The sequence below is a fragment of the Desmodus rotundus genome, chromosome 6, assembly GCF_022682495.2.
Source record: "Desmodus rotundus isolate HL8 chromosome 6, HLdesRot8A.1, whole genome shotgun sequence".
In the NCBI taxonomy this organism is placed as follows: Eukaryota; Metazoa; Chordata; class Mammalia; order Chiroptera; family Phyllostomidae; genus Desmodus; species Desmodus rotundus.
In genome coordinates, this window is record NC_071392.1 from 32767645 (window position 1) to 32788643 (window position 20999).

Below are 20999 nucleotides of genomic sequence, written 5' to 3' on the forward strand. Positions count from 1 at the left end.
GCGGCCACAGAAGAATCCATAGCGCCGCTTTTGGAGACCCAGAGCCTCCGAGCCAGGAGCGCGGCGTGGCGAGACAGTTCAGCCCGGTGGACTCGGGGCGCCAGGAGAGTGCTGCTTCCCGTCTTTCGCCTGCTCAAGCGCAGGGTTCGGCTGGCTGGACGAGAGGTGAGGGCTTAGAGGGCCGGAGGTCGTCGCAAGCCCACGCTGAGACCTCCTGTCCCTCCCAGGCAGGAGCAGCCCGCGTCCCCCTAGTGCGTGCGGCGCACGCAGGACAGCGCGCCCAGACGCGCGCTTTGGCGGCGGCGGAGAGGTACTGCGATGCCGCGCGGGCTCCCTCTTCTGCGTCCCGGTGACCCCACCCGGGAGGAGGGCGCTGGTCGGGGAGCGCCACCTGAAAGTGACCAGGGAAAACAATTCTTCCGTCCTAACTAGTATCTCCCTTTTAGATCTTCATAAAGTGTTTAATTTGGGTAATCTGCACAATTTTCGACGACGTGAAACGACCTTAATAACCTAAATTTAAACTCGTTTCGTTTGACTTGTCTCTTCATCCTAATTTTGGGGGGGGAGGTGGCCGACGGCCGTGTATATATGTGTGTATATCTGTACATATACACACACACACACGGGAAGGAGGTGGGTCTTGTCTTCTCGATCTGTCTTCACCTGCTGTCAAGCTTGTGTCAGGGACCGTTCCGATGCCAGCCTGTAAACAGGTGCTCCGTGGTAGTCCTTCACTTCCACCTGGGTGCTTCTAGGCTGATTTACGGAACAATCGATCAGTTGGCAAGGAAACTCGTGCAAAGAGCCGTTAGAAAACGCCAAGATGTTGCTGAGTATCATTGGCCCGGCAACATGCCACAGTAGTTTGTATCACCTTTACTGTCTTCTTGCTTGTGAATCTCCACCCAGCTCCTGAACAACCGGAGAGAAGCCAGGGATCCACGGGACATCAATACATAACAAATACTTTTCAGTGAGTAAAAGTGAAAAGTTTTCAGTATCAGTAACTTTGAAACTTAAAACGGTGCTTTAGTGTCCAATGCCTTTTGGGTAAACTTTCTGGTGGTTATACACACACAGTGGGCTGCACTTTGACCTACTCAGCTGAAAAGTGTTGTGGTGGGAGACGTGGGAGCCAGGGCACTGAGAATTTTCTAACCAGTGAAAGGAGAAAGTTGGAGCACGTGCTTTTTAAGGTTTCTTCCAGCTCCAAAGGTGTGTGATGAAATAAGGCCTGCCTGAGTGTCATTGGTAGTAGGGTGATAATACGGGCGTAATAATTTATAGTTTTATTCGAACATTTCACCTACAATGTCATATGGTGTGCTTGAGTGTGATATTTTTGTTACAGAATTAAATGCTTATGATTTTGTGATGAAAGAGTTTGTGACACAAAGAGGCGTTATTTGTGCCAGACCCAGTATATCTATAGCATCTTCACTTGAGCTGAATTTCAGTGGCTCCTGAAGACTGTTCGTCAGAATGTTGTTAAACAAATTGTAATTGTAATATCCTTTCAAAGGACGGTCTGAGAGATTGCAATTGAGAGCAAAACCAACAGATACATAGTCAGCAAATTCAGCTGGATCAAAAACGAATACATATTATTTATAATTTTTTAAGTTTAAAGAGATCATTGAGTAATTAAACAGTTTTCTTTTTAAGTTAAAAATACATCCCTTTATTATTTTTTTCTGCACAGAATATGGATTTTGCCACAAGAAGATGGTTCTGCCTACCACTGGGGTGCATGGTGCTGATCAATCTGATTACTGCAGATTTTGAATTTCAAAAGGGAGTGCTTGCCAGCATCAGCCCAGGGATCACGGAAGACGTTGACCCCCAGTGCTGGGATGCTTGCTCTTTGACACTGATAGATCTCAAGGAACTCAGGATAGAGCACAACGTGGATGCTTTCTGGAATTTCATGTTGTTCTTGCAAAAGTCCCAGTGGCCTAGACAGTATAATGTCTTCTTAAGCATAGCTCAGGATTTCTGGAACATGTATGTAGACTGCTTGCTTTCAAGATCTCATGGACTGGGCAGGAGACGGGCGATGCCTCCCAAGTATAATTTTCCACAGAAGATGACAGGAGGTAACTTAAATGTATGCTTAAGAGAATAGCACTTTGGTTTTCTTAAAATTAAGTAGTTAGTCATTTTGATTTTTCAAGTTTATCCAAGAAGCTAGCAAACTTGAGATATTTTTTCCTAATATGATGAGCTTTAACTTCCATTTTTACTGATTTTGTATTATGCAGTGGAAACCCTGGGAGCTCTGATGTACAAATGCTTGATTCTATATGACCTTGGACTATAATACATTTTGATAGATCCATAAAATTATCTTATTTTTCCCCATGAATAATTCATAAAAAGCCATTTAATACTGTAATATTCATATTACATTTGTTGAAGAAATTGTTAAACATTGGACATGTATTTAGCTTTTTGAAATTAATTTTTTCAATAGGGTTGTTTAAAAGGAGGGAATCTTAAAAGTCGTATTAGAATAAAAATTAACAATTTCTCCTCTGTAACCTTATAGGACTGGATCTTACAAAGCGTGACTTGTACATCTAAGAGAGAACACAGAAACTCTTTCAAGCAAGATGACACCAACCTGATGTTTAACTGTATTTATGCGGTCACCTATTTCCTGTAGTATTTATCAAAATTGTTATTTCTAATTCTTCAATATTACCGAAGATTGTACTTTTGTTGATGTGTAATTGCTTTATGGCTATTGAATAATCACTTCCATCTTTTCAGATAATTTGTTAATAATTTTTTACTTAGAAGACATCTTTGTAAAGCAGCTTTAAAGGAAACTCTACTTAAAATGCAAATGTAACATATTTTTTAAAGAACAATCAATGGAGTATAATTGTTACCAATTTTATGAGGGATCCTGTACATCATATTGACTTTAAAATTGTGCCAAGACTAATGCCAGTATTATCCTAAAAATATTTAATTTGATGCAGTGTTCTGTGTGGCTTCTGACACGTGCATTTCATCACTAAGACATCTTATACATTAAAGTATATGCATTTTTCTATGCATTAAGAACTAATTTTTTTATTTTCTCATTTTTATTGTCTTCATTTTTAAAAGGAATAACAGGCAGTAAGAAACTTTATTTTTAGTTAAGAGCAGTTTGATAGAATTTTTGTCTTTAGGTGTTAGCTCAGTTGGTTGGTTTTTTTTTTTAAGATTTCATTTATTTATTTTTAGAGAGAAGGGATGGGAAGGAGAAAGAGAGGGAGAGAAACAACAACGTGTGGTTGCCTCTCATGCGCCCCCTACTGGGGACCTGGCCTGCAACCCAGCAATGTGCCCTGACGGGGAGTCAAACTGGCGACCCTTCGGTTCGGAGGCCAACGCTCAATGCGCTGAGCCACACCAGTCAGGGCTCAGTTGGGTTTTATATTTCCTATTTATATGTCACATTCCAAAAAGGATATGAAACTTTAAAGAAATATACCAAACAATAGGGGAACACAAAGGAGAGGAGGAAATGGGGATGATGGGAAATGAAGACAGGAAACTAGTAATATGCCGTTTTAGTTTAGATTAATACTTTAAAATATCATAAAAACCTATATCTTTGATAAAGGGTAGCTGTAAATTTGGTCCAAATTCTCTACTTCTCTAAGTGAAGAGGGACTCATGAGCAGTTTCAAGATTCACAATGCTGATAAGAAAAACCAAACAACATGTTTGGGAGAAGCCCAGCTTTTCTCAGGACTAAGACGCAATAGAAATCGGTCGCACAGGGTTTCCCAATGGCTACTGTGGTGCGCAGCACTGTTTTCAAGTATCCTGACAATGGCAGATTACCTTTCATGCAGGCTGATTTCAGCACACCCAAATGCAGTTAAACATAAACATTTCTAAAGCAGCAAAAATAACACCGAACAAGTATGCCACTGGCTGAGGGTTTGATTTGATCCAAGAATAAACTTTGAATTAAGCGAGGGGGACTGACATTCTTTGAGTCCCGGGCCATTCTGAAGTCATGATAAAGCTACAGACCTTTCACGAGGAATTGTGGATGCACACGCTCATCATTTTGTGTGTAATTTTGGTGGTGGGGGTTGCTTGCCCATGAACCTCAGGCTCACATCCCTGATGTTAAAGACTAAATGCACTGCCTAGCTTTCAGGTATCTTTTACAAACATTATTTCATACAACTGAGTTTTATATAACTGGTTGCAGAGAATATGAGGTTGTAAGTCTAATAAATTCCTCAATTTTATCTTGCTAATGAAAGGTGGAGCCCTAGGCTTAGAAAATCAGCTGGTTGGAGGGTAGGGCTTATGTTCTTTAATAAAAATGACCAGATACCCAAGAAGGTGCCTAATTCCTTTCCTGAAGGAAGAGGCATAGGGTCATGATTTTCCTAAGAAAACAGTTTTTGTTTACAACCCATAGACAAATGACTGAAGCTCTAAAGTTCAATGCCATAAAGCAAGACAACACAATTTTAGCCTAAAAACTAGCTCTGGTTGGGTATCTCAGTTGGTTAGAGCATCGTCCTGATACACGGAGGTTGCAGGTTTGATTCCCAGTCAGGGCACACACAAGAATCAACCAATGAATGCATAAATAGGTAGAACAACAAATTAATGTTTCTCTCTCTCTCTGTCCCTCTTTTGCCTTTCTCTCTAAAGTCAATAAATAAGAAACTTAAAAATAAAATAATTTAGCCTAAAATTTGTCCCAACAGTTGTCATCAATCATAGTTGACATAAAAATTTTGTTGCACTAAAGATGAACTTTTTAGCGTTAATCGATATAACTGTTAGCCTCCCCAAATAAGTTAATTACAATTAGTTTCCTTTCTCCTAATTGAATTTACATGTTATACTGGATTATTAAAAATATTAAAAATAAGGACATTTACCAAAAAGGGCATTCTAGTTTTAGAGCAGTTCATCTTAAGCCATTTACATATCATGTTCTATTAAACTCCCCCAAGTTTTTGCTCCAAATCATGTCATTTGTGTATAGAAAAATTTATTTGTCATCATTTGTTCATTCATTCACCTAACAAAAATTAATTGAGGTTGGAGGTACACGGCCGAACAACCGGCTCACAGAGCTGTCATGGCAGTAGGACCACGGTGCAGTAGGAAACATAACTAATTCAAAAGCAGTTGCATGATATCAAAACATAAGTTAAAAAAAGAAATGGTGACCAAAACGGGGTTGAGTGGGGGGAAAAAGTATTCCTTTGCCCTATTCAAACTCATTTGATTCGATCAGTCAAGAGATCATCGAAAACAAAACCGAACAAACCCTCCCCCCACCAGTTCAGGCGCTGATATTATGGTCAGTACTCAGCCTCTCTCACAGCTGAGGGTATACACTGGGCTCATATAGCTCAGCTCATGGCCGAGGAGAAAAATCAGACAGCACAACATCTAACATTTCTCCCCAAGTATTTCTTTACAAGGTGATAAACTGGACAATAATCGAGTGTCTATACCTAAAGCTCCTCTGCTCTTCCTATCAAATATTTGTTTTTTACTTCAAACATTTTATTTTAGAATAGTTTTAGTTTTTCAGGAAAGTTGCAAGGATAGCACAGAGTTCTTCTATACCCCTCACCCATTTTTTCCCTATTATTATCTTATGTTAGTATGGTACATTTGTCATAACTAATGAACCAATACTATTCCACTGTGAACTAAATTTCATATTTTATTTGGATTTCACTAGTTCTTCCCTATTTTTCTGTTCTAGGATGCCATTCAGGACACAATTACACTGAGCTGCCACGTCTCCTTAGGCTCTAAGATGATGATGTCTTTGGTGATCTTGACGATTTTGCAGAACGGTCCTCAGTTTGGGTTTGCTTGATGTTTCTCTTATGATTATACTCGGGTTATAGATTGTTTTGGATGAAAACCACAGAGGTAAAGAACTTTCCTCAATGTTTTATACAAAGGTACATATTATCAACATCACTTATCAGTGATGATGTTAACATGGCTGCAGTAATGTTGGACAGGTTTCTTTAACATGAAGTTACTTTCCCATCTGTTTCATACTGTATTCTTTGGAAGTAAGTCACTAAGCATAACCCGCACCTAAGGGGATGCTCCACCTCCTTGAGGGGATATCTACGTAAATTACTTGGAATTCTTTGCGTGGGGGATTTGTCTCCCCTCCCTCCTGGCTTCTCTCCCTTCTTTCTCTTTCATCATGTATTTATATAGACATGGACTTATGGGTATTTATTTATACTTTGGGTTATAATCCAATGCTACATTATTTTGTTGCTCAAATTATTCCAGCTTCAGCCATTGGGAGCTCAATAGGATGCTCCATCCTTTATTGCAGACACATCTTGTATATTTCTGCCTCATCTCTAGAACCAACCACTTCTCCAAGGAACCCTGGTTTCTTTTATTGGAGAATATCGTTAGAAGTAAGATGTGGGCACTGGGTCTTTCTATTGAATTTTGACCTGACAGGACCACCAGGCCAGTTTCTGGATGTCAGGAGCTGCTTTTTTCTTTCACAGAAAGCATCTTTGACATTTTCCTTGACTATAAACTAAATACAAGCAATCATGAGACATGATTGCTAATGCAACTCAGGCCGTGTGGGCAGGAAGTATGTAAACACGAGAGGAACTAGTTCATTATGCTGCCTGGAAATCTTCGGCTCTGCAGGTCACAGCAGAGAGGGATGACAAATTGCAGCACTTCAGGAGGGGCGGGCCAGACTCAGAGTCTGGAAAACTGCATATTTAACCTGAAAAGACTTAGGGTGAACACCTCAGTTCTTTCCTGTGTGAAATGTCCCTTGTGTTGCAGAAGGCAGACTGAGACCAGAAGGCTGTAGTCATTCACCTAATTATTCACTGGTTATAGGCAATCCCTGGCTGACAGAGTTCAACCGAGGAATGGTGAAAATCTCACTGCTGACAGGTGCTGAAGCCACTTGCATCTGTGCTCACTAAACTCCATTAGTTTTATCCTTTGACTTTCTTTCCGTTTAGTTAGCAAGAGTTTCCACTGGAAATCTTCTCTTGGCTGAGTCACGGAAGGAAGTACACAGTGCGGCTCTCGGTCAGGCTGGATAGGCGAGGCAGCACATCCCCTGTGGGTCGGGAGTGGGGTGGGCGCACAGGATGCGAGGCGAGACGGGGAGACTTAAAGAGTTAGTGATATTGTCAGACAGACTGACTCATTCACTCCCTGCAGGTGGCTGCAATCGTAATAGGCACACTCGGGTACAGTCTGTCTACCAAGTGCAAGTGTCCGGATTAAACATTGCTACCCTCCACCCACCTACACTTATTCAGCTGTTAAGTGGCTGCTAGGTAACGACCTGCCTTGCTTTACCTTTGCTCTTCCTGACAGGTTAAGATCTACACGACAGGGGAAAGGTACACAGACATCACAGAGTTGGGGTTTTTTATCCTTACCTGAGAACATTTTTTGTCTTTGCTTTTAGAAAGAGAAGACGCGGGGAAGTGAGAGTGAGAATGAGAGAGATCGAGAGAGGGAGAGGGAGAGGGAGAGGGAGGGAGAGAGAGAGAAACTTCAATTGGTTTCGTCTCATAGGCAGCCTAGGCATGTGCTATGACTGGGAATCGAACCTGCGACCCTTTGGTGTATAGGATGATGCTCCAACCAACTGAGCACACTGACCAGGGCCAGCACACAGTATTTTGACTGTAGCCAGTCCTAATTAATCTGGAGCTATCAAGTCATTATTACAGACAAAAAAATGATATTGATTCTATTGACTCAATATATTGATTCTATAGTTATATGGATTCTATTTCTACACATGCTTTATATATGTAATAGTATTTATGCCTCATCATTCTAGAGGAAGCCTATCACCGTTATGAAATAAATACACTTGGACTACTTTACCATGTCCGAGTTTAGCATTACTTGTATAGTATGGTATTCTGTTGACTGAATTTTCTCTTTGAGCTCAGGCCTCTGCTGCACTTGCAGAGCTCAAGGGAAAGGCTGCCAGGAGCTGAGGCCACCATCACACTTACTCAGTAATTCATTTAGTGAGGTACTGGTTACAATAATGAATGAGATATGGTTTCTGCCTTGTCCTTATGGAGCTTACTGTCTGGGGAAGAAGCTTACTGTTTACAAAATGGGGCAAAGATTAATTGTTCTTAGCCATGGACAATTCATGCTGATTCTGTGTGTATCGTCTGAGATGCATCTGAGAGGCACGTGGTGTTTTGGTATGGGCTTCTCATCATTGCATGTTTCTACCCACATCCGTTCTTGCGTCTCAGTGACTCCCCTTTACCTGGAATCTTTGTGCTTAGGGCTTCCTGTGAAGAGGAGGAACAAATGATATCTTCTAACGTCTTGTGGGTGGTGGTAACAGAGAAAGGGATTCAGGAGGGGAAAAAGCTCACAAATAAGCTGATGCATATAACCTACTCCTGTGGGCCACAAGAATGGGCACCTGGGCCAGGGTGCAAAGCTGCTGGCTGGAGGTGAACTGGCAACTCATTTTAATTAAAACAATAACAACAGCTGCAATTTCTCTCTTTATTGCAGATGTTGCTATCCTCACAGATGAGGATAGAGGAAAGTTCCTGGAGGAATACGTGTTGGGGGCAGGAGTAGAGATGAAGGAAGGAGAAAGTAAAAGATGGGTCTAGCTCTGGCTGGGTATTTCAGTTGGTTAAAGCATCGTCCCTGTTACTCCAAGGTTGTGGGTTCAAACTCCAGTCAGGGTGCACACAAGCACGCATGAATGGATGGAAAAACAAATCGATGTTGATCTTTCTCTTTCTCTCTCTAAAATCAATAAATACAATTTTTTAAAAAATTGGCCCTGGTTGGTGTGGCTCAGTGGGCCAAGCACTGGACTATGACCTGAAAGGTCGCTGGTTCAATTCCTACTCAGAGCACATGTCTGGGTTGCAGGCCAGGTCCTCAGTTAAGGGCATGTAAGAGGCTCATCTCTCTAAAAATAAACAAAATCTTAAATTTTAAAAATTAGAATAAAAAAAAGAAGATGGGCCTCGTGGGATGTTGGAGCCCTCTCTTACCTGATAATGGAAGTGGATTCTATGAATGTCTTCCCAACTCTGCATTCAGTAGCATCAAACTGGTAGCTTGGTGGAGTGCAAACTGGCCAACACTACCAATGAGTTCTTCTTGCCCCCTGAAGAGCCAGTTGTTCATGTACCAGCACGCTGCTGAGTGTGCCCTAGGGGCCTGGAATCTAGACAAATTCCAGTATGTCTTCCTGTCTGAGAAAACAGGTTCTTTTTTCTCCCAGCCCTGGACATAAACTCAACTTTGGGATTTCCCAGTGGAGGACGGGTTTGACAGGGAAGGAGAAAGGCTATGGAAACCTCATAATGGTACACAGTAACGCAGGTACTATTCTACATCCAGCATCAACGCATCTACCTCCTATTCTTTGGCAAGATACCTCCACCACGAAAGGAGGGAGAACGCTTCCCCCACTCTTCATTTTCCTCCCCCATTAGAGAAGAGAAAGAAGTAGCACAGAGTTTGCTTTGCATATTTATATACTAGAGGTAAAGCCATCTGTTTTTTAATTTTATTGATTACCTCATAACTAACATTTGCTTTTTAAAACAAAGATAATATTTTGCTTTGACTAACATATTTGTTGCTAATGTTTTTGCTGCCCAATATTTATATATACTCATGATAACAATATCCTGAGTCCCTGCTCCACTCCATCCATATGCTTCGGGTGGGTTGGCCTGCTTCTGGCTCCGGGAGTGGGCAGTACTCAGATCTGGCCAAAGTCACGGTGAATGACTCAGGAAGGAATGGGCAAGTAGCCAGGGAGGGGTCCCCAAATGCAGAGGCACTTGCAGGGCAGTTGAGGGACAGGTGTGCACTGTTCTCTACTGGATATCAACCTGGGAGAGTGTAATCCAGGAGCTGTTAGGGGAGGAGAAGATCCAGAGTTTCAGTCCCTAGATCCAACAGTACCTGTAAGTCTTAATTCTCCCTAGATTTGATAGCTACAGAGCCTGTAAAAGTTTTTTTGTGTTTTCTCTCTTTGGCTTAAATCAGCTGGAATAGTTCAGATGTGACCAAAAGAGCCTTAACTGAGACAATATGTTTTACAGTTTCAGCTGAGACAATTATCTTTCCCCAAAAATTGGTGACAATCCTTCTGATGCTCTTTGATAATATTTTCAATAAAAATAAATTATATTTGCTTGCTTTTATTTTCAATAGTATTTTACTAAAATATTCTAAAATATTTGCTTTATATTTTATATAAAGAAAAATTTAACTAAAAAATTATAAGCAGAATTTATCTCAAAACTTCCCTAGAGAGCATTTTATGTAGGAACGCTCTTCTTCGGGTTGTCCCCAACTTTTACTGCTTTCACTCTTTGTAAGGCTCCTCCTCGCACGGGAAGTTTTTTAAGAGCAATGTCTGTGTCAGCCAGAGGTCCTCCCACTAATCGGGCAGGAGTGCTTTCCACGGCTACCACCTGACCGGAGGGCACCTAAAAAAGCAAAAGGCAAATATCTACAAGTCAAGTTACAACATTTTTCAATGGGAGAAAAACTCATTCATCCTTGAGCTTAGTACTTTGGAAAAGACACAAAAAATACATACAAAACTAGGGGTCAGCATGACATTGGAAAGATAAGGGCTTTGGAGCCAGGCAAATGGGTCTGAATTCTACTTCTACTGCTTATCAGCTTTGCAATCAGGGCCGAACTGTGGCTAGAAGAGCACACCAGGAACACGGGGATAGGGCCTAGGTCTGCTGCACATCTTCTGTCAAAGGGAGGTAGAGAAATAATCTGACTAGTGCCTGCAGTGGTTTCTTGGGGATCCCGGAGGGCTGGGCCTAGTCTAAAACAGCACTGGATGAGGGTGGAGGTACTTTGAAGACACATCTGCCTTAACTATACGAAATTTGAACAGCAAAAATAAAAAACATGAGATCAAACTCCATGGAAATGACACTCTGGGGACTAAATTCAGTATCTACTAAGAAAAATAATGGAGGAAAAAAATCTTACCGTTGTGTTAAGGCCTTTAATATCTGTCTGGTGAAATATCGCATTTGGTGGCCGCTCACTGTATCTAGAGGATTCTATAGCTTTTTCCTGAAGTCTTTTTGCTTTCTGAAGATTTTAAATTAGAAAGAAAATAATATTGCTGTTAAGTTAATAATATTGCATTAACTGTGATACTTAATAATTAAGTATAAAAATTATATTTGTGTCTGACTTACTCTTTTTTTTATTAGTTAGCACTAGGATCTGCATTTACTCATTTAAGCTAAGAAGACAGTTATTAGCAGAAGACACCAGTTGCCTAAAAACATCACTGAGATTTCCTGAAGTACTGGTCATCTACCAAGGAATAAAGCAGGTCCTACAGAAACCAGGTTCAACTTTTAATGCATAATTGAATAAGCTACTGGATTTACATCAGGTGATGCATGTTTTTCGAAGTATTTTGCATAAATTAAATATTAATTTAGTACACTTAAATGTTTCAAGCACTTATAATATAAATGATATATCTTGTTGCAGTTATATTCAAGCTTAATATTTGAGGCACTAGAACAGGTGCAATTCAAGGTAACCAATGATCTGCTCAGAAGGGGCTGATTTTCATTATCTATTCCTTAAAAGTACAGGTAGTCATGAGCGTATTCTATAAGTTGGGAAGAACCTTCAGTGAGGAAGGGGAGACACGGAACTTTGAATAAGTGTGTTCTTAGCTTTGTTTTTGCTGTCTTAACATGGTTCCACTATTTCATGGACTAACATGACATTTAACCATTGCATATCATATCTAGAGGAAGAATTATAACATTATATAAAAGTCTTTTCAAAGTGTTAATGGAAAAGTTGGATAAAAATAATGAGATTTGGGAAATCCATGATGCTTCCAACATATTTCATGTGAACAATTAGCATTATAAATGTTTTAGCTTATAGTTTATAGCTGAAGCAGCTTCCAAACAGGTGTTTATTCCAAATTCCATGTAAACTTTAATGTAATGTTTCTTTTAGTGGTCATGGAGGGGAAACATCCTTGGGCGAGAGAATAATATGGACAATATTTTTTTCTGTTCTTCACTCTGCTTCCTACTGAACAGATCAATGATAAGGCTCAGAATGGAAAGTAGAGACTCATTCCTGACTAACTATCATCTCCTTTACACAAGCCAAGAATCACCACTCTTGCTTCCTGCTGCTAAATCAAATAAAACTCAGAGTGGCACCTTCATAAGTGTAAAAATTCGTATGTTTTGTTATCATCCAAAATTACATATGAGAATCTAACAGTGTTAGCATTTTACAGAAAAATCAATAGAAAAAGGTGAATAAATATTTCTTCCTGAAACTGTCTGTCAGAGTTAGCTGTTTGTTGTGGATATTGTAATATTTCAAAAACCCTACCTTTAAAGTTTTAGCATTTGATGTTCTAGCCAAGAAATTTTCCCAAGATTTATTAGCCAGCTCTCTTTGCTTGTGTGTGGCTTGTATCTGAAATGAGAAAGATAATTAAGAGTTCCAGTTTCTATGGAAGAATACCACAAAGGGCTTAAAAGCCCTTATTTTGAAGGAAGACCTAGGTTTTGCCAAAGTAAATTTTAAGGCTGTTCAGCAAAAGGATTAGAATAATCATAAAGTCCAACAACTTAAAAAAACAAAAGTATTAAAATGAAAAAAACCCTTCCCTCATGCGTCTAGGGTTTGAGTTGTTTCCCATGAAATGTAATACAAAGTGGTGGTGTAAAAATATAAAATATAAATATAACAACAATCACTCGCAGCAAGACTGATTGTTTTACATGATCATCAGTTGTGGAGGTAGATAATAATGCAGAACAAAATATATGGATGCCCCAACAGCAAATTCACAGGGGGAAGTAGATTCCTGCTGCTGCTGATAACAGTTTAAGCAAGATTATACCGGTAAAACCACTTCTAATTTATGACTGCAGCTAGACAAACAATTTTGTGAGAGTGCTGACTTTGCTATGGTGATGCGGTCTAGGGAGGCAACTGCTAGCAAACTGCAGAAACTGTACTTCTCAACGGGGTACCCCCTACGTATGTAATCAGAGGACGCGTGCCCTTGGTCGGTATAAAACACACAATTAAGTCACACACACACACACACACACACACACACAAAGTTTACATCACGAACCTAAGAGTATTTAACTAAATGACTGCTACAAAATAAGTGGGGTCAGAGCCATGGTAACAAATCAACAACCACCGACATACCGACAATAGCTACTCTACAGAGCAGACATGTCATTCAGCGGAACTAATGAGGCAGCAGAACTTCCAATAGGGTTCCCCACTTAAGAGCAAATAAACGTGTCAAATGGCAGCATCCACACAATAAAAATTCTTAACAAAACTTTCAGCAAGGAGGTGTCTAAAACAGAACAAAATTCACAGGTGCAGGTAGAGTTCCACTAGGCTAAAGATGTAAATTTTAATAGTCTATGTGAAAGGAGAGGGCAATAGAAAACACTTTGGAAATCACCTTAAAGGGTTTTAAATATTTAATTTAAATATTTAATTAAGTGGGGAGTCTACCGTCATCTTTGTGTCCGCGGACAAGTTAATTTAAACAGTCACAACCTATTTGCTCAAAAGCTTCTGAGGTGTCAGTGTCCCACCCGTGTAAAGTTTCAGACAAATGGCTTGTATTCCCCTCACGGGCTTTTTCTGCATAGCTAAAGCCAGAGACCAGTTATCTCGGGACTCAGAGAACGCTCCCAGTGTTTAGGACTGCAGTGAGGATGCTGCTTATCGCTATGCTTGTGGTTGGCCTACTGGTAAGGGCTTCTCACTGGGTGAGGGAAGAAGAGCAACTTTTCTCAGTGAAGTTACACCTAGAGTCACAGAGATACACCACTTGTCAGAATTTGCTAAATGTACACATTAAAATAGCCAACGATTTTGGGATTCTGTTTGACATTTCAAAACAGGGAAGGGTCTCAGGTGTCTTTACCTTTTGAAATGTAAGCCTGTAGAAATCAAATTACTATGCCATGAAACAGCACTGAATATAGTAATTGCGTATTTTAAGCTCTTAACTCTACCGTGACTTTAAAAACTGTACAAAGACAGGGAAAGTAACATAAGGGAAAACTACGAAATAACTTTAAGTGCTGAAACATTCACAAGTGAGGCAAATCTATCCCATGGAGAACTTCAACTAGTTTATACAATGAAATTATCATCTTGTGACTCAGTGGTATCTGTGGCTTACTTTTGCATATACTTTTTGTTCATTTTGTACATCTTGGCGTGCTTGGCTTTCAATCATCTCCCTTTGCAGAGAAGCAACCATCTTTCCAACATTTTCTGAAGCTGTTGTGATAGCTTCCAAAATATTTTTATCTGAGGTGACTGGTATTAACTTTTCTAATTTTATTTCTTCACATATTTCATTCCATATTTCTCCAATCTGTTAAAACAAAGTTAAAGTTTAAAAAAGTTAAATGAACTGGAAATAAAAGATACAATTTTAGGTAATACTTTATTTTGATTATTGTTCCAAAGTTAACACTTACCGAACCAGCTTTTCCTAACTTACTCCTTGGGAATATTCCAAGGCAGGTGCATTGGGAATGATTTGGAGAAACAGTTACACATGAGTTTTCCGAAGTAATTTAGCAAACGTTTTTCTATGATAAGGTATTCACGGGTGAGGCTCCACTGCCTCAGTCTAGTTCACTGCCATCTGCCCTCTGGTTTATAGTTTAGTCTCATTCTCCTGCACTACTGACGTTTTTCTTCCTAAAGCTTTATACTGAAGGGTGAGTTGAGCTGAATTTATAGGACAATGAACACAGGTATCCCTGGGACCCTAGAACCTGGCCACCCTGAGAAAGAGGGCCCTCCCCTGCCTCACCTTCTTGCTAAAGCAATAATTGGATCTCAAGCTCTTAACTCCACGGTTCTATCAAACTGATAGCTCCACAGCATATTCTGGGCCATCTGCAAATTAATGCGCTTGAGTACATTTAGACTTAAAGAAAAATTTATATATCCAGGACAGGATATATATATTTAGTCTTATTTTCATTTGAAAATAGAAGTTTATTCATTGACAACATTCAAATACATAGTATACTAGTATTAGTAGAAGAAAATATTTACTTGAAAAGATATCCCTGAAACTTCAAAAGCATTTATTTACTAAAATATAACCAGCAAGGTAAGCAACCCAATATCCTTTCATTGATATTTGATCATCATATAAAGTAGTGATAAAATAATACTTCACTAAGAATTAATAATTTATTTTAATAAGCAACTCACTTAATTCTAGCTTCTAATGTTTTATAAAGAGAAGAAATTATACTTTAAACATTCTGTGAAGCTTCTTAATAGCTCTCAGTAACACCCATCTTCTTTCATAAACTAAGAGTTGGAGGAAATCTTATCCCAGAGAAAATACACAATTACTTTTTGCATGCTTTTTTGAATAGTATCAAATACAAAATGGAAAATAAAAACTGCACAGCTCCCATGGGTGAATGCTTACAACTACAAACAGATATTTCATTTCCCAATTGATTTTTTTGCCATACTGTATTTTAATAACAAGGGTAAGAAGGTACTCACTTTAAAATCAAGATATCTATGTATGATACAAAGGGTGACAAAATCTTCAGTAGATAGGCCAGGTAAATTTTCAAAATCTAAACAAGAATTCATAGAGAGAGACTTACTTTAACAGAGCAAGTGATTAAAAAAATATATATCATAAAAAATGCAAACAGTTACTTTTGAACTCTTTTTGTTTTGTGGGAACCTGAAAAGTGGGGACTTCTTCCTTAAAAAAATTAAGGACTTAAAAAAAAACTCAGGTGATTTAGAATCTAGTGTTTCAGCCAAGTCATCTAAACTAACTGCCTTCAGTCCTGGCCGAGCGCTGGAATTGCCTGAGGAGATTTAAAAATACTGCGTGTGGGTCCCACACCCCCTGATTTACGGGATCAGGGGGCAGCCTGGACACTGGGATAACAATGGCGCGCGCATGTATCTGTACAAAGGGACTTGTGTTCATCATCTTTGAAAAACAGGCTCCAAAGCAAAATCAGCTTACATACTTGGCAAGACAGAGAGGCTCCTGTGAATCTGACGAGCAGCTTCTTACCTAGTTTGCCCAACACGGCATAAATTTTTGCTCTAATGTTCTCTGCCACGTCCATGACGGCGACCGTCGGGCAGTTGGCAGGCAGTGGCATGATTTTTTGCTCTTCTTGAAAACTAGTAAATAGAGGTCTCTTTGTATCTAATCATCAGATGTCATGAAAACATAGAAGGAATAGATAAAAACCATAGTAAATTAATACTTACTTTTGAGATTTTAGTCCAGACATCATAAAATACATAAAAACATTACCTAACACAGTAAAACAGTGCCTTATAAATGGTTACTCTTTAGAAAGAATAAGTAACCTGTGGTTTCTTCCCCATTCTGCGGCAAAACTTACAGCTTTCGTGTTTATCATTTAGTAAAATATGCACATTTCACAAGATCACTTTTCGAAGAGTGACACTCTTCGGTAACTCACTAACTTTGGAACCCAGGTTTTGAACGTGTCAGTGTCACACTGATGTATCTCCTTTGCTTTTGGCTTCTACATACTCTGCTGTGAATATAAAAACTCTTTTATGATGTGGTTGATCGAAACTCAGACACAATAAAATCAGACTGATGACAGAAGTCATCGCAAGTTAAAGCAGAAGTATTTTCATTTAAAGATAAATAATACTGCCCTGGCCGGGTGGCTCAGCTGGTTGAAGCGTCATCCCCTAAACCAGGAGGTTCCGAGTTTGATGCCTGGTCAGGGCACAGGCCTCGGCTGCAGGTTCCATCCCTGACTGGGGCCTGTATGGGAGGAACTCATCAATGTTCCCCTTTCACATCAGTGCTTCTCTTTCTCCCTTCCTCTCTCTCTACAATCAATCAATGTGTCCTTGGGTGAGGATAAAAAAAATAAACAAACAATACCAACAGTAAGATGAAACCAGAGGAAGAATATTAAGAGGTTTAGAAAATGTAAAGTAGCACCGTGGAATGGATAAATGAACTCTAAATTCTGATACTGTAAACTTCATTAACTTCAAATCTAGTAATTACAATTTATGAAACATTTGATTTACTCTGATTTAGAAAAGTTTCTTCATATAAAAAGTAAATTATATAAATACGAATCAACAAAAATGTACAAAATACTATAAAAATTGTTTTCGAGCACTCTATTTACATCCCAAATTTTCTTGGTAAATGAAATATTACTGAATCTATTTGTAAAAGCAGGTAACCCAAAGAAACTTCTTTGGGAAGTACTGTTAGTTTTTTCAAGTTAAAGACTATAATCAAATACTATTCCTGAAAATTTCTATAAAATATGAATCTGCCACTAATATGCTTCAGTTTTATGATGGCAAGATGTGCAACCCCTGTGAAAGAACTTTAAACAAAGGGGTGAAAGTCCTTTTCTAATCTTATTTTTTTTCAAACTAAATTTATTGGTGTAATATTACATAAGTTGATAAAACATTATGTAAGTTATTAATAACATTATATAAGTTCAAGTTTAAAATTCTATAATGCATCATCTGTATATTGCATCGTGGGCCCATCACAAAGTCTAGTCTCCCTCCGGCACAGATATATCTCACCTCCCTTTACCCTCTTCACCCTGCCCCGCGCCCCCTCCGGTAACCACGACATTGTAATTTGTGTCCATTACTTTACTGATCTTTAAAAGATCTCTTCTTAAAAATACGCATCTGATTGCTTGAACTAACAATTACAAATACACTCACCAATAATCATTCCAAGTTTATCACGTTTTACTCCTAGTTCTTTTTCTTCCTTTCTCCACAATTTAATTAAAAGGCTAGCAGCTGTTTGGTCCTTCTTCCCCCGCCAAGTATTGACGTGAGCCGCAGTTTTGGGATTATCACAAAATTCAACCATTATTCCAAGTATTAGATTACAGAATTTTTTTTGGTTCAACTTTTGCAAGAAACAGAAAAAGAAAAAAGGTGAAATATATATTGAGACTATTACCTTAAAAAAGGAGAAACATTTGTATTAATACGTTTCTTCTAAATGATTGCCTTATACAACTGAAACTCAAGTATGATTTGAGCTAATCTCCTATGAAAACAGATGTTCATTGCACTGGCCAGTGTGGCTCAAATGGTTGGAGTATCATCCCTTAACTGAAAGGTTGCAGTTCGATTGTGGGTCAAGGCACATACCTAGGTTGCGGGTTCAATCCCCAGTCGGGGTGCTTATGGGAGACAACCAATTGAAGTCTCTCTCTCACATTGATGTCTCTCTCTCCCTTCCTCACTCTTTAAAAGCAACAAGAAAATATCTTCAACGACAGATGTCCATTGTAATGAATAAGTTTTCAAACATTAGGAATTTAAAAAAATAAAAAAAGATTCAATATGATTCTGATGTAGTTACAAACACACATCACGACCAAAAATGTAATAGATTTGGCTGACTAGGAAAACGAGAGAGTGCAAAGGTAAGTAAAGATTTTCATTGTAGGTGGAGCAAGGTCGACAGTGCTGTACACGTCACTGTAATTATAGGATCTTTAATTTACATGCTTTCATGTTTGTAATGATTCATAGTAGCTGCAACCTCATCGTCACTAAGAACTGATGATAACTGCACATATGAAAATAACTCTAGGTGAGGTATAATTTTGTATTTTGAAAAGCAGCATCCATGAGTATTTAAGAATTTAAGAAACATTTTCAAGCATATTTCCTTTGTTTTGTTGAACTAGTTTTCAGCAAACCAACATTTAGGTAGAGAAAAGTGATGCACAGCAATGGGCTCCACAGTGATGGTTTCTGTGTGACCTGTTTTTTGATGGTTAACCCTTACAGTACACTGCCAATAGAACAGAACAGGAAACACGTAACCTGTTGTTCCACTTATACACATTATCAGTTTCCTCTTCGGTTAAATGGAGGCAAATAATATTTACCTGCTTTAGAGAGTTATGGTGATGAGGTACATGAAACTGCCTGTCACGTAACCACCTCTCAGTAATATTTAACTACTGTTAGCAACTACTGCACACTGCATAAACACTGGGTTGGCCAAAAAGTGATGTAGTTTTTTCTGTATGATGGCTCTAGTAGTGCTTAATTGTCTTCAACTTCATCTGAAATAATTGTTAGATTGTATGGTGACAGCTGTCCTATCAGTGTACATTAAAAAAAAGCGTATCAAAATTGGTTAATTTTGTGCAGCCATTTTAATACTGAAGATGGAAGAACATACACAACATTTTTGGCATATTATGCTTTATTATTTCAAGCAAGGTAAAAGCTCAACTAAAATGCAAAAACAGATTTGTGCAGTGTATGGAGAAGGTGCTGTGACTGATCAAATGTGTCAAAAATGGTTTGCAAAGTTTCTTGGTACTATTGACATTTTGTATAAAGAATTCTTTGCTGTGGGGCTGTATTATGCATTGAAAGATGTTTAGCAGCACCCCTGGCCTCTGCCCACTAGATGCCAATAGCAGGAGATAGTCACCGACATACTTAAAAATATAATCAATAAAGTTATTGGTGAAAATGAAAAATGTGTCTTTTACTTCATGGAAAAAGCTAAACAGACTTTTTGGCCACCCCAATATTTTTACAGATTGTGCTAAGCAGACCTATCAATAAAATGAGTTTTTTATTTCTATACTCTACTTTTAGGAGAAGGGTTAAAATTAATATAAAAACTTCATTAAAGAATGTTTGTAATTGTAATTTAACTTGACTGGTTCAAGCTACATTAAGCACAATTCAATAATTATATTCATAACAGTAGAAAAACACAGCAAAATGTGTCAGAAACTATTTTTAACAATGTTAGAATAACATTGTGTATATATATGAACATAAAGTATATATAGTAGGTCTGTCCAGAAGGTGTCCAGCCATGTTATATAAAAAAGAGACATTTATGAAGATATAAGAAACATTGTACACAGGATGACAACACCTCAGTCCCCTTCAAAGTAGGCCCCTTGGGACATCACACAGTTCTCCCAATTGCTATCAGCTGCCCTGTCGTATTTTCCTGAATCTCACCAGTGGTCTGAAATCTGTTCCTTTCAAAGGTGATCTTAGTTTTGGGAAAAGCCAGAAGTTGCAGGGTGCCAAGTTTGGCCTATAGTGGAGTTGAGTCACCTGGGTGATTTGATGTTTCACAAAAAAACTCTGCAGGAGACATGATGCATGAGCAGGTGTGTTGTCGTGATGAAGCTGCCAATCACTAGCTGCGGCCTTCTGAATCATCCAAATAGTTTCCATAGTGGAATGTTCAAACAGTGCAAAATTTGATGTGGATTCATTGCTCTTCTCACTCAGTCATTTTGAATGTAACGGTCACACAGTACACATGCTCATTGGCATCTACCGCCTCCACTGACTAGTAGAGTGAAGTCATCATTGCTCATACATGTGCATTCCACTCCCCTCTCCTTGGCTGCCAGGTCACATCGATGTCCCGCAAACTATTCTCATTATATTAACAATGGCTGACCTTTTTCTGGACAGACCTCATATATATGTATATATACATACATATGTCTGTGCACATGTGTGTATGTATAAACATAATCACTCAAAATCCTCCCAATGGAGTATGAGGTAGACAGCGTTATTTGTTTTGAAGAAGTTGATATCAGAGATGTTAAATAAGTTGTCCAGGTTACACAGCTACTACAGTAGTAGATGCCAGCCTATGCTCACAATTACTGTGCTATATGACTTCTCCTACCAGTCTTTGTATCTTTCCGTCAAAGAAATCCTAGTGATGAATGAGAGTGAACACAAGTGAGAAATGTCTTTGAAGCCTTCCATCTAATCTTGAATGTTAACATAAAATTTAAGTATTTAATATATGTACTCATGTTTAATACAATTCCTCACTTCCAAAT

The 20999-nt window shown here is 38.8% G+C and overlaps 2 protein-coding genes across 2 annotated transcripts in view; one reads left to right on the forward strand and one right to left on the reverse strand.

Annotated features, from left to right (window-relative positions):
* Positions 1–600: 600 nt before the first annotated feature.
* FAM237B (family with sequence similarity 237 member B) lies at positions 601–2128 on the forward strand. Its single transcript, XM_045185278.3, has 2 exons — positions 601–976; positions 1706–2128. Exon 2 carries the CDS (start codon positions 1709–1711, stop codon positions 2126–2128), a length of 420 nt encoding a protein of 139 aa, XP_045041213.2. The 5' UTR covers positions 601–976; positions 1706–1708.
* A 7552-nt stretch (positions 2129–9680) lies between these two features.
* The window catches only part of CFAP69 (cilia and flagella associated protein 69), a 68110-nt gene continuing 56791 nt past the window's right edge, over positions 9681–20999 (reverse strand). The window contains exons 17-23 of the mRNA XM_024577261.4: positions 17854–18046; positions 16172–16309; positions 15637–15713; positions 14276–14473; positions 12439–12525; positions 11044–11148; positions 9681–10517 (exon numbers count right to left, since the gene is read on the reverse strand). Coding sequence (XP_024433029.1) covers positions 10347–10517; positions 11044–11148; positions 12439–12525; positions 14276–14473; positions 15637–15713; positions 16172–16309; positions 17854–18046 — 969 coding nt within the window. The 3' untranslated portion in view covers positions 9681–10346. The remainder of the gene's footprint in view (positions 10518–11043; positions 11149–12438; positions 12526–14275; positions 14474–15636; positions 15714–16171; positions 16310–17853; positions 18047–20999) is intronic.

Bases quoted from the DNA above. Each gene is read 5' to 3' on its own strand.
- FAM237B (XM_045185278.3), top strand. From the start codon at position 1,709: ATGGATTTTGCCACAAGAAGATGGTTCTGCCTACCACTGGGGTGCATG.